This window comes from Hylobates moloch, unplaced genomic scaffold, assembly GCF_009828535.3.
Source record: "Hylobates moloch isolate HMO894 unplaced genomic scaffold, HMol_V3 SCAFFOLD_12, whole genome shotgun sequence".
In the NCBI taxonomy this organism is placed as follows: Eukaryota; Metazoa; Chordata; class Mammalia; order Primates; family Hylobatidae; genus Hylobates; species Hylobates moloch.
In genome coordinates this window covers 103,321,277-103,336,344 of record NW_026652287.1, presented here as the reverse complement: position 1 = coordinate 103,336,344, position 15,068 = coordinate 103,321,277, and the positions used below count along the sequence as shown (strand labels likewise).

General features: G+C 48.0%; 2 protein-coding genes across 3 annotated transcripts in view; one reads left to right on the top strand and one right to left on the bottom strand.

Moving 5' to 3' along the window:
• Nucleotides 1-3,016: 3,016 nt before the first annotated feature.
• Nucleotides 3,017-15,068, top strand: part of LOC116479241 (zinc finger and SCAN domain-containing protein 5A) — an 80,321-nt gene continuing 68,269 nt past the window's right edge. For both annotated transcript variants that reach the window (XR_009209175.1, XM_032171260.2), the window contains exons 1-2: nt 3,017-3,232; nt 4,528-4,629. Coding sequence is in view for 1 of the 2 variants with exons in the window: in XM_032171260.2 (XP_032027151.1) it covers nt 4,597-4,629 (33 nt within the window). In the remaining variant the exon portion in view is untranslated. The remainder of the gene's footprint in view (nt 3,233-4,527; nt 4,630-15,068) is intronic.
• Nucleotides 7,769-15,068, bottom strand: part of EDDM13 (epididymal protein 13) — a 35,609-nt gene continuing 28,309 nt past the window's right edge. Inside the window, 2 exon segments of the mRNA XM_032171268.2 lie at nt 7,769-7,793; nt 12,443-12,480. Coding sequence (XP_032027159.1) covers nt 7,769-7,793; nt 12,443-12,480 — 63 coding nt within the window.

Genomic DNA, 15,068 nt, shown 5'->3' with positions numbered 1-15,068 from the left:
ATGAGCCTTTGGGCCTGACTCTGGCGTGCACAGCCTTGTTCTACTCTGCCCTCTCTGTTCTGAACCTTGTGGAGTTTGTGTGGCACCAAAACACTCCCATAGTTGAGGCCAGCAACCAGACTCTGAACTATACCCTCCTTGTCTCCCTCACACTCTGCTTTCTCTCTTCCTTGCTTTTCATCGGCCGCCCCAGCCCTGCCACCTGCCTCCTCTCACGGACCACCTTTGCAGCTATGTTCACAGTGGCTGTGTTTTCTGCAGGGCCTTCCAGGCTATAAGGCCAGAAAGCAGGATCTGGAAGTGGATGGATCCCCAAAGAACACATTCTGTTGTCTTCCTTTGCTCCTTTACCCAAGTGACCCTCTGTGGAATCTGGCTGGGGACACAGCCTCCCTTCGTAGACAAGGACCCTCAGTCCATGCCTGGCTACATCATTATCCAGTGTAATGAGGGCTCCGTCACTGCCTTCTACTCTGTCTTGGGCTATTTGGGCTTCTTGGTTTTAGGGTCCCTTGCTGTAGCCTTTCTGGCAAGGAACCTGCCTGATGCCTTCAATGAAGCCAAGTTCCTGACTTTCAGCATGCTGGTGTCCTGCAGTGACTGGGTGGCCTTCCTCCCGAGTTACTAAAGCACCCAGGGCAAGGCCAGAGTGGCCGTGAGATCTCCATCGTGGGCTCCAGCGCTGGGTTACTTGGCTGCATCTTTGCTCCCAAGTGCTATGTGATCCTCTTTCATCTAGAAAGGAACACTATTCAATGTTTAAGGAAGCCTAGTCCAGGCATGGTGGCTCACGCCTGTAATGCCAGCTCTCTGGAGGCCAAGGCGGCTGGATTGCTTGAGCCCAGGAGTTCAAGACCAGCCTGGGCAATGTGGCAAAACCCCATCTCTACAAAATATACAGAAATTAGCTGCAGATGGTGGCATGCGCCTGTAGTCCCAGCTACTCAGGAGGCGGAGGTGGGAGGACTGCTTAAGCCCGGGAGGTCAAGGCTACAGTGAGCCAAGATCACACCACTGCATTCTAGCCTGGAAAACACAGCATGACTCTGTCTAAATAAATAAATAAGAAGCCTGAGAAACCATAAACAGACCAAACAATAAACAGATTGAGAAGAGGAACTGTAATGATCATTAGTGGCAGAGAATTTGTAACCTGATTGTGGAAAGCACATCTGAAAACAAAGATTTAATGAACTATTTGAAAAAAACGGCAATGAAAGGAAATTTACAGAGGCAAAACCTGAATACCCAGTGAATCATAAAAAGATTCTGGCTGCTCAAAGGTAGTGAGTTCTACCCATGTATTGTCCACAGTCAGTTACAGACCAAATTCCTTGTTCTACTCTTTCCCCGCTCCTCACTAATGCACCTGACTAGTCTTTAACGAAGAAAAAAAAAAAAGATGCTAAGCCTGATAGTCAAAAATTCAAATTAAAAAAACCATAAAATAGTTAATTACTTCTCACTACAATGGCAAAAATTACAAATCTGGAATCACTAAGTGTTGATTGGGATGCAGAGCACAAAGTGAGGGCATTGGGTAGGGTGAGGTCTGTGAAGATGATAGAACTACTGACCGGAATTTTAGCACCAAAATCAACCTCAAAGTTCAATTGCGCACCCCTTGGTTATGTTACAGATGGTGCAATGCTGGGCCACAGAGCTTGCCCCAGGTCCCCAAGCAAAGTCAGTGGCAGTGCCTGGACTGGAAGTTCATCCCCATCCATTTTCACTTGCAGAATCTCAGGGCTCAGTAAACAACCATGATTGACGGAGGTCACACAGCAACTGGTATGACAGGGACAGGTTTCCGGAATTCCAGTGTCTTAACACCAAGCCCTGTAGTATTTCTCAGAGAGAACAAAACCACTGCTCTTGTGTACTCAGAAGAAAGTTTAGTGGTCATAAAATCCAATACATCCAACTTGCAGATCAACACACAAAGACCCTGGAGGAAGGTGGGGCGGTAACTTGTCCAAATCTCCAAAGAAAAGGTAAAAATGGTGACCATCAAAGCCGCTGACACTTGAAGGGACATTGTGTGCCGGCCATTGCTCTGAGGTTCCCTTAATTCTCACAACAACCCCCTACATTTTAACATCAAATTCTAACATCATCCTCACTTCACCCATGCGGAAACTGAGACACAGAGTGTGTCTCTTGCCTGAGGCCCTGAAATAGTAAGGGAGCACAGCAGGGGCACCAGACATTATTTCACAAAAAGGGAAACTGAGGCCCACAGAGGGCGAAAGGTCACAGGCTCACCCTCTCCGGGACGAGTGGTATAGGGTAGGTGGCCTCAAAGACAGAGCTTGGCTCAGAACCCACAGCCCCTTCAAATCAGCTTTCTCCCCTCCCGTGGGCAGCTATGAAGTCAGAGGGGAACTGGGAGGGTCCGTTACCATGGAGACTGGAAGCCCATTCAGAGAACAGGGTGGAAACTGGGAGTCGCCCTCATCTCCCAAGGCACCACTTTGAAGCCAGCATTTTCGGCCTTGGAAATGAGACCCAGAGCGCCTCGCGCGAGCAGCCCCAACCTCCCCGCAGGCGACATGCGACACCGCCGGGGTGACCCAGGCTTGGGGATCTCTGGACTTGACGGACGCAGGACGAGGGCAGACACGCCTCAATGCGCGTGTGCAAACTCTATCCCGTCCTTTAAAGAAGGCCATGTGGCCTCTTCACCAATCGGAATCCTGCTTTTTCCCTGGTCCCGCCTTATTCCCAGACTTCCGGCGTCTCGCTGGCCGCAAAACAACCTTAAACTGGAGGGCTCGGCGACTCCCAGAGACTTCTGGGTATTGTAGTCCTAAAGGTGCAGAGGGCCAAGAGGAGCACGTTTTAGTAAAAAGTAGCCTAGAATAAAAATGCCTACACTAGTAATGATTCGGCGAGTTGGAAACGCTTGTTAGATGCTTTCACCCACTGTTATTTGTGGGAGAAGCAGGAGGGAAGGAGAAGAAAGGCAGCCGCAGAGGCTTCTGGGAATTCTAGTTCAGTCCTCTCAGCAAGGGCTGGGAGCTGCGACCCCCGCCCCGGATCCGGAAGTGGTCCCCGAGGCCGCCTAGCAGCCAATGTGAATGCGACAAGTCCCCGATCCAGGCGTCCCGCTCTCCCCGGCCCCGCTCGCCAGGTCCTACCACGATGCCTGACTCGTTTGCGGCTTTGGGACCGGTTGTAGGTGGCTTGACCGTCACTAGTAGACGTTTCTGATTGTGTCGCGGTCACCATGGTAACGACTTTAGCTTCCCTTCCGCCCTTGCGGTGACGTCACTGGCGGAGGCCGGACTGGGGTGGGTTGGGGAGAGGGAGTGCGCATGCGCCTGGGGCGAGGACGTGGGAGGAGGGGGAGATTCGTGGGAGGACCGAGCCCGGGGATGGGACTGGAGGAGTTTCCGTGACCTTGCGGGCTGTATGTGCTGAGGGACAGCTTTCTTTAAATAATAATATGCGTGCAGGCGCCCTGCATGATTCCTGGCCGCGTGCTTTTTAGTAAGTGCGCAGAGACTTTTCGCAAGAATTGATTCACTCTTTTTTCCTTCCCTCCCGATTTTTGATTGGAAACCCAGACTTCCTTTCACGCCTGTCGCCAGGTTAACTAGGTCACTGCTCTCGGGAGCAACCCTGTCTCCCGCAGTTCGCTTGGTCCTTGATTACAGGTTCGTGCTGTGCATTCATTCATTCAGTGAGAGCCGAATAAGTGCTAGTGGCCAAGGAGACAGCAGTGAGCTCAACAGCTGAATGGCCTCAGACCTTACCGAGTTTCTCAATACCAGGGTTATTGACATTGGGGGCAGACATTGCTTTGTTGTGGGGGGCTGCCCTGTGCGTAGTAGGTTATTGAGGATCTTCCCTCACCTCACCCACTGGATGCCAGGAAAAATCCTCTCCAGCCCCTAGCTCCTGGTTGTGACAACCAAAAATGTCTCCAGACATTGCCAAATGTCCCCTGGGGGCTGAAGTCAGCCTACTGAGAACTGCTGCCCTAAAAGTTTTCCTAAACACTCTTCTATACCTTCCCATAACTTGGTCGCCCAGTAAACTCTCACCAGCTGATTGAAATCTGATATGAATGTCTGGACATGATCTGACACATTAACTTCATTTTACAACAAATTTAAGAGCACTCCCATCATCAAAGGGAAGGGATGATTAAATGTACAAAGGCCATTAATGGTATCCAGGAGAAGTTACAAAAAACTAACATCAAGTACCTGGGCATATAATCATCTGGTTAGCGTATGAAACCTTCTCTTAATGATAAATGAATTTATAAAGCTAATTTAAAAATTAGTTACTACTGGGTTCCACCAAAACAAAATACATCATTTTTGCCTAACTTATCTACGGAGGGATTGGCATTCTCTTCTGATATGGTTTGGCTGTGTCCCCACCCAAATCTCATCTTGAATTCCCACATGTGGGAGGGACCCCGTGGGAGGTAATTGAATCATGGGGGCAGGTCTTTCCCATGCTGTTCTTGTGCTAGTGAATAAGTCTCACGAGATCTGATGGTTTTTTATAAAGGGGAGGTTCCCTGCTCAAGCTCTCTTCTCTTGTCTGCTGCCATGTGAGACGTGCCTTTGACCTTCTGCCATGATTGTGAGGCCTCCCCAGCCACGTGAAACTGTAAGTCCATTAAACCTTTCTTTCATAAATTGCCCAGTCTTGGATATGTCTTTATCAGCAGCGTGAAAACAGACTAATACATCTTCCATCTGTCTGTCATCAACTTACTGGGTGGTTTCCGTGGCTTTTAGCAGTTTCTTTATTACATTTTAAAGGATCAGCCCTGTTTGCACGTGAGTCGCTGTAAGAAAAGACAAGAGCTTCCTATGAGCTGTTATGCAAACACAGCCATATCAACTCAGTCAGAATGTCTGGAGATGGGAGCCCAGACCTCTGCACTTACAAATAAACAATCATAATCATAGCAGCAGCAGTAACAGTAACTGGTGCTAACAAGCATGGTGTGCTGACAATGCCTGAACTATGGTTGCAGGATTTCTGTGGAAACACCATGTTTAATTCCCACGATGACTGTATGAAATAGGTGCAGTCTACATCCCCATTTAACAGAGGAGGACATGGGGACACAAACACATAAGATAAATGCAGCTGAAGAGTGGAATATTTTTTATTTTACATTTTTAATTTTGGGATAATTTTATATTTACAGAAAACTTGCAATGATACAGTACAGAGCATTCTCATGTACCCCTTCCCCACTGCCCCTACTGTTAACATCTTACATAAGCCTAGTAGATGTGTCAGAACTGTAACATTGTTACAGTACTGTTAACGCCAGACTTTATTCACATTTCCCCAGTTTTTTCTCTAGCATCCTTTTCCTGTTCTGGGGTCACATGTGAGACACCACATGACATTTAGTTGCCATGTCTTCCTGCCCTCCTCTGATCTGCAGCAGTGTCTCTGACTCTCCTTGTTTTTAATGACCTTGACAGTTTTGAGGTGTACAGACTGGGTGTTCTGTAAAATGTCCCTCCATTTGGAATTGTCTGATGCTTGCTTATGACTAGACTTGGATTATGGGCAGGAACTGACTTTTAAATTTTTTTTGATTTTAATGAAAAATTTTAAATTGATACTTGGTTCAGTTATCAGACAACCTTTAACCCTGTTTGGAACAACTTGGATATGTGGATCTACTTTTTAACTATAAATGTTAGAAAATATAATTGCAGATCAATTTTAGCATTCAAATTGACATGTGCCATAAGTGAAAAATACACAATGGATTTCAAAGACTTCATACAAAATGAAGGATATAACTGATCTCATTAATAATTGTTTGTATTGACTACATGTTGAAATGTATCTTGGATATATTGAATTAAATCATACATATTATTCAAATTGATTTTACCAGGTTCTGGGCTAGTAGGAAGTGTGAAATAAGTGTGGCTCACAGATTTCTATTGGATAACACTGCCCTAGATAATAACAATACATTAATTGAGAACTATGTGCCAGGCACTGTGTTTTAGAAATGTTACCTCACTTAGAACACGTGAACACAGAGAGGGGAACAACACGCACTGGGGCCTGTCGGGGTATGGGGTTGCGGGGAGGGAGAGCACTGGGAAAAATAGCTAATGCCTGCTGGACTGAATACCTAGGTGATGGATTGATAGGGGCAGCAAACTACCATGGCACACATTTACCTGTGTAACAAAACTGCACAGCCTGCACATGTACCCTGGAACTTAAAAATTAAAAAAATACATATATTATCTCGTTTAAACTTTACCTCTATGAGGCAAGCTCAGTAGACTGTTTCTTAACCTCCACTTTAAAATGATCCCTGCGGTAAAAGAATTTTCCATCCGTCTATGAAATATACCAACTGATGCTTCAGGCTCACTGAATGCCCCTGGCTAGCGCAGTGCTTTCTAATATGCCTTCATTCTTCTCTGTTGGTTCAGTTGTGTGACTACCCAGAGCTAGTTGAGTTGCATTTATTCTAAACCTTTTCATCCTAATGGATTTTATTTCAATTATGTAATGCAATTACATTTAACATAAATGAGGAAAATATGAGTGCGTCAGCAAAGAATTGTTTCCACCCAAAACAGTAATTCAGTAGGAAAGATGTGATAAAGGCCGATTGTTAATAAGAGCAACAACAAAAAATATGTCAAGTTGGAATGGGCAAGATGGCTATAGGGATGATCTTTGTCTTTTTTTTAATGCAGTGAGGATTTTGCTTAAATAGCTTTGCAAGCATGCCTGTATCTCTGCTGCCCTTTTAAGGGACAAACTGGAAATTGTAGGTCCATAGACCTATACAACAACAACAACGAAACCCCCTGGTCTTATATCAGAAGATTAGCAAATGCATGTACAATTTCATATTTTAAAACAAATGGTAAAAGTATTTTTAATTACCTGTTGGAACCAACTCATTTGATGAACCAACCAGTGATGGTTCTGATCATGATGATAAGAGAACTTCCACCCTACTGTTACTATCCCCATTTTACAGATGATAAAATAAGGCATTAAGAGACAATACCCTCCCCAAGGCTGCATAGCCATTAAGGGATGGAGCTGGGATTCGAACCCAAGAAACCTGTCTCCAGAGCCCAAGCTTTCAACTAGGACAAGGAACCTCCTCCAGAATAGGCAAGAAACATGCAGGCTGGAGAGCTGGATATAGCATCCTCCTGGAACAGCCATATCCTCACACCTGTATTTCCTCGGGACAGAGGGGGGAGCCCCAAATCTTTACACAAAAGAATACGGACTTTGGGATGAGTCCAACTGGGTCAAATCTCGGCTCTGTAGCTTAGTGTGATGTTGGGTGAGCCATCAGTCCCTCTGAGCTGTAGTTTCTTCACCTGTAAAGTGCACAGTTAACTGATATCATTCATGATTCTTGGTAATCCACCAGCATACCTGTTAGTTTTCAGTATTGGGCGAATGGAATAACCCAGCCTTTTCAGCCATTTCAACAAGTATACATTTTATTATGGAAGTAGTGGGGAAAGTTCGAGAACAGTCTGGAGGAGAGATTTTAGGGGAAACACCTGCAGTTGCTCTCTCAGCCACTCTGGGTGCCTCCTCCCAAGGCATGGCCCCCACAGACACCTGGCCATGCCTCTGGGCACCCAGGTGCCATTCCTTAAAGGACCCAGTTCATTACCCTCCACACACACAGTCCAGGGGACAGAGAGCTTTCTTCAGAGGTTAGAATACCTGGGAGATGGAGGCCTTGTGAAGGCTGAGCTGAGATGGAGCAGGCTCACTAGAAAGAACAGCAGGGATCATCCCTAAGAAAGGAGAGAGAAATGTATTTGTGCATTGATTTTCATCTTCGTGCATTCTCAAACTTCTTGCCTGGTGCCATCTCCATCGACGTCTACAGGGCTCTTTGTGACCTCCTTCAAGCCCACCTCCTCCCTCCAGCTTAGCCCATTCTCCGCACTCACTAGGTTCCACCAACTTTGTCACTATTCCCACCGGGCTGTTCCAGCAGCTGGAACACGCTTCCCTCAGATCTCATGGACCCTAGCTCAGCCCCATCACCAGGGCAAGTGTCTCCTCCTCAGAGTGGGGCTCTTCTAGAAACCAGCCAGCGGGAAGCAGCGCCCCCTCCAGTTCCTCACTGTCCCCGCGCCGGGCCTGAGTTTGTGTTGCACCCCTACCTCCCACTAGAGGGCGCGCCCCACAGGAGCAGGGACCGCCCAGGCCTGGCTGGGCTGCACCCCAAAGCCTGGCACACTGGAGTCGCACAGAGTTGCAGAAAGAGAACCTTAAGGTTTGCTTCTGGGCGCTGGAGTTCCAGAGATGGATCAGGGGTACTTCTTGCTCCCAGAGGGGCTCACAGTCTATGTAAGCAGGGGCCCTCAAACTGTGTTCCGCAGGGCCAACTGCAGCCTGCATCCCTTTTAATAAAGTTTCTTTTTGTAATTGAGGTAAAATGCAAACATAATGCATACCATAAAATTCACCATTTTAACCATTTTGAAAGTGCACAATTTAGTGGCCTTCATTACGTTCGCCATGTTGTGCAATTGTCACTTCTAAGAGTGGAACATTTTCATCAACCCAAAAAAGAAATCCATTAAGCAGTCACTCCCCTTGTTCCTTCTTCCCCTCAGCCCCTGGCAACTAGTAATTGGCCTTCTGTCTCTTTGAATTTGCCAAATCTGTCTATTTCATATACATGGCATCATCTACTGTGTGGTCTTTTGTGTCTGCTTCTTTCACTCGGCACAGTGTTTTCAAGGTTCAGCCATGTTGTTGCACGTGCCAGGACCTCATTCCTTTTTTGGGGGCTGAATAATAATCCACTGTATGAATGCACTATGTTTTGTTTATCCATTCATCAGTTGTTGGGCACAGTCACAGCCATCAGTGTATTCTCTATGATTGCTTTGAGTAGATTAGTGCAACAGACCATATGACCTGAAAAGCCAACACGTAATATTTGGTCCTTCACAAGGAAGGTTTGCCAACTTCTTGCCTAATGGGTTGAAAGCACACCTTTATATGAAAATGACTATCTGGTTTGACCGGTGCTTTAATGTATGGTTGAAGAGAGCCTGAGAAACCGTTCAACACCATTCATTTCCTTCAGCATCCTCCCCAGTGGAATCTGAAGGATTGCTGTTGGTTCCTCAACCAAAGCATTGCTTAGGTGAATCTTGAGGACTGAGGAGGATTTTTCTAGGTAGACAAAGATCAAGAAATCAATGTGTACAATGGCATAATGGAGCGGGAAAAAAATGTGATGTTTTCAGGGTAATCAGAAATGATTTAATATGGGGGGGGCGCGGTGGCTCACACCTGTAATCCCAGCACTTTGGGAGGCCGAGGTGGGTGGGTCACCTGAGGTCAGGAGTTCGAGACCAGCCTGGCCAACATGGTGAAACCCCATCTCTACTAAAAATACAAAAATTAGCCAGGCGTGGTGGTGCATGCCTGTAATCCCAGCTACTCAGGAGGCTGAGGCAGGAGAATTGTTTGAACCTGGGAGGCAGAGGTTGCAGTGAGCTGAGATTGGGCCACTGTGCTCCAGCCTGGGCGACAGAGTGAGCCTCCATCTCAAAAAAATAAAATAAAATAAAAAAGGCTGGGCGCGGTGGCTCATGCCTGTAATCCCAGCACTTTGGGAGGCCGAGGTGGGCAGATCACGAGGTCAAGAGATCGAGACCATCCTGGCCAACATGGTGAAACCCTGTCTCTACTAAAAGTACAAAACTTAGCTGGGCGTGGTGGCACTCGCCTGTAGTCCCAGCTACTCAGGAGGCTGAGGCAGGAGAATTGCTTGAACCCGGGAGGCAGAGGTTGCAGTGGGCCAAGATTGCGCCACTGCACTCCAGCCTGGCGACAGAGCGAGACTCCATCTCAAAAAAAAAAAAAAGGTTTAATATGGACAGGGGATGGAATGTGGGTGGGGGGGATCAAGAGAAGTGGAGAAAAGTTTAGAGAAGCAGGAGGAGCTTGGAGCCTGAGAACCCTTGGGTACCATGCCAGAGACTGAACTTGATCAGTGGGGCAGAGGCTTCCTGCCAGGTTCCCTGAAAACTTGGGCTCTTTTGGGAATTCCACAAAGGTTTGCTTTGATTTTCATTTCAAAAATTAAAGTATTTTTTAAAATAGGTGTGTACCCAAAATATAGCACATGGACTGAAATTTTTATTCACTGGAGAGCCACACCAACCTCTTGCATGTTTTACATACAGACCTTGGGGAAAAAAATTTATTACCTGAAGGGCATGTAGAGTTCACAAGGCAAACTATTAGGCATTTGCAGTGACTTATCTCTGTGGGTTCAGATTTTCCTCCGTATGAACGATTAGAAGGAAATACTGCAAGATACGGGGTAAAAGAGAGGAACGTAAGACAGCAAAGGCCTTCTGTACCCTATGGTTGCAAATCTCATCACCTCACTTCATAATAAGTAAATGTCACACAGTTCACCTTAGGAAAAGTACTTCTGGTGATGAAAAGCAACTCAGAATTTTTCCTATATTGCGATTCCATGTAAGATTTCAGTAGAAAAGTGTTTTGGATTTTCTTTCTTTTAAAGTTTGAAAGACACTCATCATAGTTGGTGAGTTTCCACTGGTGGATTTAAGTGGGAGTGCAGCAGGGGGTGGGGGTATGTCGCATGATCGAGTTGACATTTTTTAATGTAAAAAGGGCACTGGGGATGCCCGGGAGAGGATGAAAGGCAGGCGACGCGGGAGAGGCCAGGGAGGAGCCTCTTTATAGCTATCAAGGGAAGAGAAATCTCCCATCCGTCCTTAGTACTTTCCCTGGTGACGCGGGAGAGGCCAGGGGGACCCTCTTTGCAGATATCGAGGGAAGAGAAACCTCCCGTCTGTCTTTGGTACTTTCTCTGGCGATGGGGGAGAGGCCAGAGAGGAGCCTCTTTGTAGCTAGTAGCTATCAAGGGAAGAGAAATCTCCCATCTGTCCTTAGTACTTTCTCTGGCGACATGGGAGAGGCCAGGGGGACCCTCTTTGCGGCTATTGAGGGAAGAGAAACCTCCCGTCTGTCTTTCGTACTTTCTCTCCATACCCTGGACCCTAGCCTTGACCAGGCTACCGTCATCTCATGGACACTGAGTAGCCTCTTAACTGGCCTCTGCACTTCATGTCACTGGGACGTGTCTCTTTCCCACTGACAGCCTTTCCATGGCTTCCCGTGGCTCTGAGGTTTGGGTCTAAAATGCTTGCTGTAATCTTCCAGGTCTGAGGTGGTCTGCTGAGCACGTCACCCACACTCCTCCCATAGTGCCCTCCCACTCCCTCCCCCTTCTCCTGCGCCCATTTTTCTTTCTGACTCCGGGCACATCTAGGCCACTTTCCACCCCAGGGCCTTTGTACAAGCCAGTTCCTTCACCTGGAGCCTCTTTCACTGTTTTCTGTGTATCTGACAACCCCTCGTTCTACAGGCCTTTGATTCAATGTCACTTTCCCAAAGAGGCTCTCCTTCATCACCCAACTATCCAGGGCAAGGTTCTTTAGTTCTCTTTTTCATCATATCCTGAGCTTTTCCTCTGTAGCTCTAAGTATCACCTGTAATCATCTAATTGTTTTCTTGTGAGCACAGAAATCTTGTCTGCCCTGTTCACCACTGCATCCAGGATGCATCAATGAGTCGTTATAAACACAGAATTATCATATGACCCAGCAATTCCCTCCTAGTTTGTACCCCAAAAGATTCTAAGACAGATATTCTAACAAAACTTGTTTATAAAAGTTCATAGCACCGCGACTCACAACAGTGAAAAGGTGGGAGCAACCTAGTGCACTTTACCTGATGATGGATAAACAGAGGGTGCTATGGCCATGCAGTGGAGTGTTATCCAGCAGAAATGAATGCAGTCCTGATACAAGGTATACCATGATGAACCTTGGAAATATGCCCAATGAATAAAGCCAGGCAAAGGGCCACGTAGTGTATGATTCCATGTGTATGAAATGACCAGAATAGGTGAGTTCTCAGAGACAGAGAGTAGACTAGTGGTTGCCAGGAACGGGGGGAAGAGACGATGTCTTGGTACAGAGTTCCCTCTTAGGATGATGAGAAGATTCTGGAAACAGATTAGTGGTGATAGCCGCACAATATTGTGAGTGCACCGATTGTCACTAATGGTTAATTTTATGTTGTGTGTGTTGGGCCACAAGTCCTAAGACTTGTGGAAAAAGTTATAGAGTGAATTTATAAAAGAGTTCCTCCTGCCCGGCACGTCCCTGTCATTTACAGTGTGTTTCCTTGCCCCTGTCAGGCAGTGGCTTGCAATTAACGGTGATGAACTTGGGACTTCTCATGAAATTCTGAGTTTCTATGATTGCAGCTTCCAAATCCACCTGTGTTCCTTACCTCAGATGCCAGGCAGTTGGGATGAACCGCCCCCAACCCCACCCCAGCGGTGGGAAAAGCCCACTTCCCTGCCATAGCGTACCTGATGTCCAGTTCCGGGTTACAGTAGTGGCAGTAACACTTGGGAGGAAAAAGTGAACCGGGAACAGAGAAAGAAACAGCTGGGGTGAGGCGAGTGAATTCCTGCCTTCCCTCCCTTTCTCCCCATCCTCCTCTCCCTTCTTTCCCATCCTCCCACTCTGCTCTTTCCCTCTGCTTGTGACATCTTATGGTCTTGCTTCTCTATTCAGCTCGCCTCTCACCACTCCCACCTTCTTCCCCATCTTCCAGCCAGTTCTCCTCATCCCCATAAGCAGCACAATCCCCTAAGCTGGGGTTTCTCAGCCTCAGGTCCCTGATGTTTTGACCTGGGTTATTTTTGTCATGGTGTGTTGTCCGGGGCTGTGTGGCATGTTGAATGGCCTCCCTGGCCTCTCTGCCCACTAGATGCCAGTCGAGCTCCCTCCTCCAGCTGTCACAACCAATCCTGTGGTCCAGACACTGCCGAGTGTCCCCTGGGTGGCAACGTCACCCCCGTTTCAGAACCACTAGCATAACTCAAGTCACTGTCTCAGGCTCATCTCCCTGGTCTCTCCATTTTCCTTATTCCTCACACCCAGCGCATAAGCAGTTCCTTCAGAACTGCGGCACTTCTCTCCTCTCCATGAGCACTGCCATGTCTCCTGCCCTGGCTGGTCGGGCCTCCTCTCAGTCTGTCTGCTCCTCTCAGTCTGTCTGCTCCCACTCTCGCCCTGATTCCGATCCACTCTCCACAGGTAGCATCGAGAAGTATCCTCTGATAACTCAGAAGGGTTCTTGCTGGCGGCTGTCCACCAGCTTAGAACACAAGCTTGCTTCTCGTGTGGTCTATGAGAACCTTACATGACCTGGACCCCCCGCCCCTCTCAGGTCACATAGATGTTCCTTTGGTTCCTCGAAGGTACTCAGTGTGTTCCTGCCTCGGGGTCTGCTGTGCTTGCCTGCTTTGCTCGCAGTGGTTGCCCCCAAGCTGCTCTGAAGGCAAGATCCTTCCACTGTCTCATCTCTATGTCCAGACGTCGCCTGCCCGGGGAAGGCTGCCCGTGGCCGTGGCTGCCCCCTCTGATATCACTCTGATTTAGTTCATGTTTTTTGGAGCTGGCTGCTTGTTCCTCTGCAGTCCTCCTGCCGTCCCCATCGTGGGAGCCCTGGGGACTCAAGGACCTTGTGGGTTCTGTTCTCCTCTGAGCCCCCAGCATCTAGGATGGGTCCTCTACACACGTGAATACTTGAAGACTGACTGAGTCAATGAATGAAGAATGACTTGTCCTTCCATCCATCCCTCCTTCCCTTCCTTCCTCCCTCCCCTCCTCCCTCCTTTCTTTCCTTTTTTTTTTTTTTTTTTTTTTTTTTTTTTTATTTTTTTTTTCAGTCTCACTCTGTCATCCAGGCTGGTGCGATCTTGGCTCACCACAACCTCTGCTTCCTGGGTTCAAGTGATTCTCATGCCTCAGCCTCCCGAGTAGCTGGGTTTACAGGCATGTGCCACTGTGCCCGGCTATTTTTTGTATTTTTAGTGGAGACGGGGTTTCACCGTGTTGACCAGGCTGGTCTTGAACTCCTGGCCTCAGTGATCCAGCTGCCTGGGCCTCCCACAGTGCTGCGATGACAGGCGTGAGCCACTGCGCCCAGCCTGGCTTATAGTTTCTTGCACCATGCCTTAGTTTCACCTCTCTAAGTCCTGCACATGGTGTTTCCTCTGGAATGCTTCCCCTGCTTCCCCTCCTCAATTGGCTAATTCTGTCCTGTCCTTAACCCACAGCGGAGGTGTCACCTCCTGCAGAAAGCCTTCCGTGAGCCCACACTTCTCCTAGGCTGAGATAAGCGCCATTGCCTCCTGCACTAGGACCTGCTCATGAAGTGCTACCACTCGGTGATCTGGTTCTCTCTGTGGATGCCTGCCTCCCTTACAGAATTAGGACCTTCTTGAAGGTAGCGCAACCATCAGAGTCCCCAGCAACCAGCAACAGGCTTGGTCCTTATGAACGTCTCTTAGAAAGAGCAAGAGACAGTGACAGAGAGAGAGGCAGAATGAGTGATAGTATTTCAAAGGAGCCCCTGGGGCTGTGTTAGTGCAGAAGGGAGTAGCTTTTATCCCAGTCTAGAGGTGGGAGGGAAGGAAGAAGGAGAGGGAGGGAAGAAGGAAAGAGAAGGAAGGAGAGAGAAGGAGGGAGGGAGGAAGAAGGGGGGGAAGAAAAGGGAGGAGGAGGGAGGGAGGAAGAGGGGTAGGAAGACAAGGAAGAGGGGGAGGAAGAAAAAAGGGGGAGGAAGAAAAGGAAGAGGGAGAGGAAGAAAAGGAAGGGAGAGGGAAGGAGGGAGGAAAGGGGGGAGGAAAAGGAGGGAGGAAGGAAAGAAGGGCAGAGAGGGAAGAAGGATGGGAAGGAAGAACTGGGGGAGGAAGCAGATGGAGGGAGGAAGAAAGGAAGGGATAAAGGGAGGGATGAAGGGAGGAGGAGGAAAGAATAGGGAGGGAGGAGAGAGAAGGAGGAAGTAAGGGAGGGAAGAAAAAAGGAAGAGGAAAGAGGGAAGGAGGAAGGAAGGGGAGGGAGGGAGGAAGAAAGAAGAGGGAAGAAGGAGAGAGGAAGGAAGAGTGAAATGAGAGATGGAGGGGGGAGGAAGAGCGGGAAGGA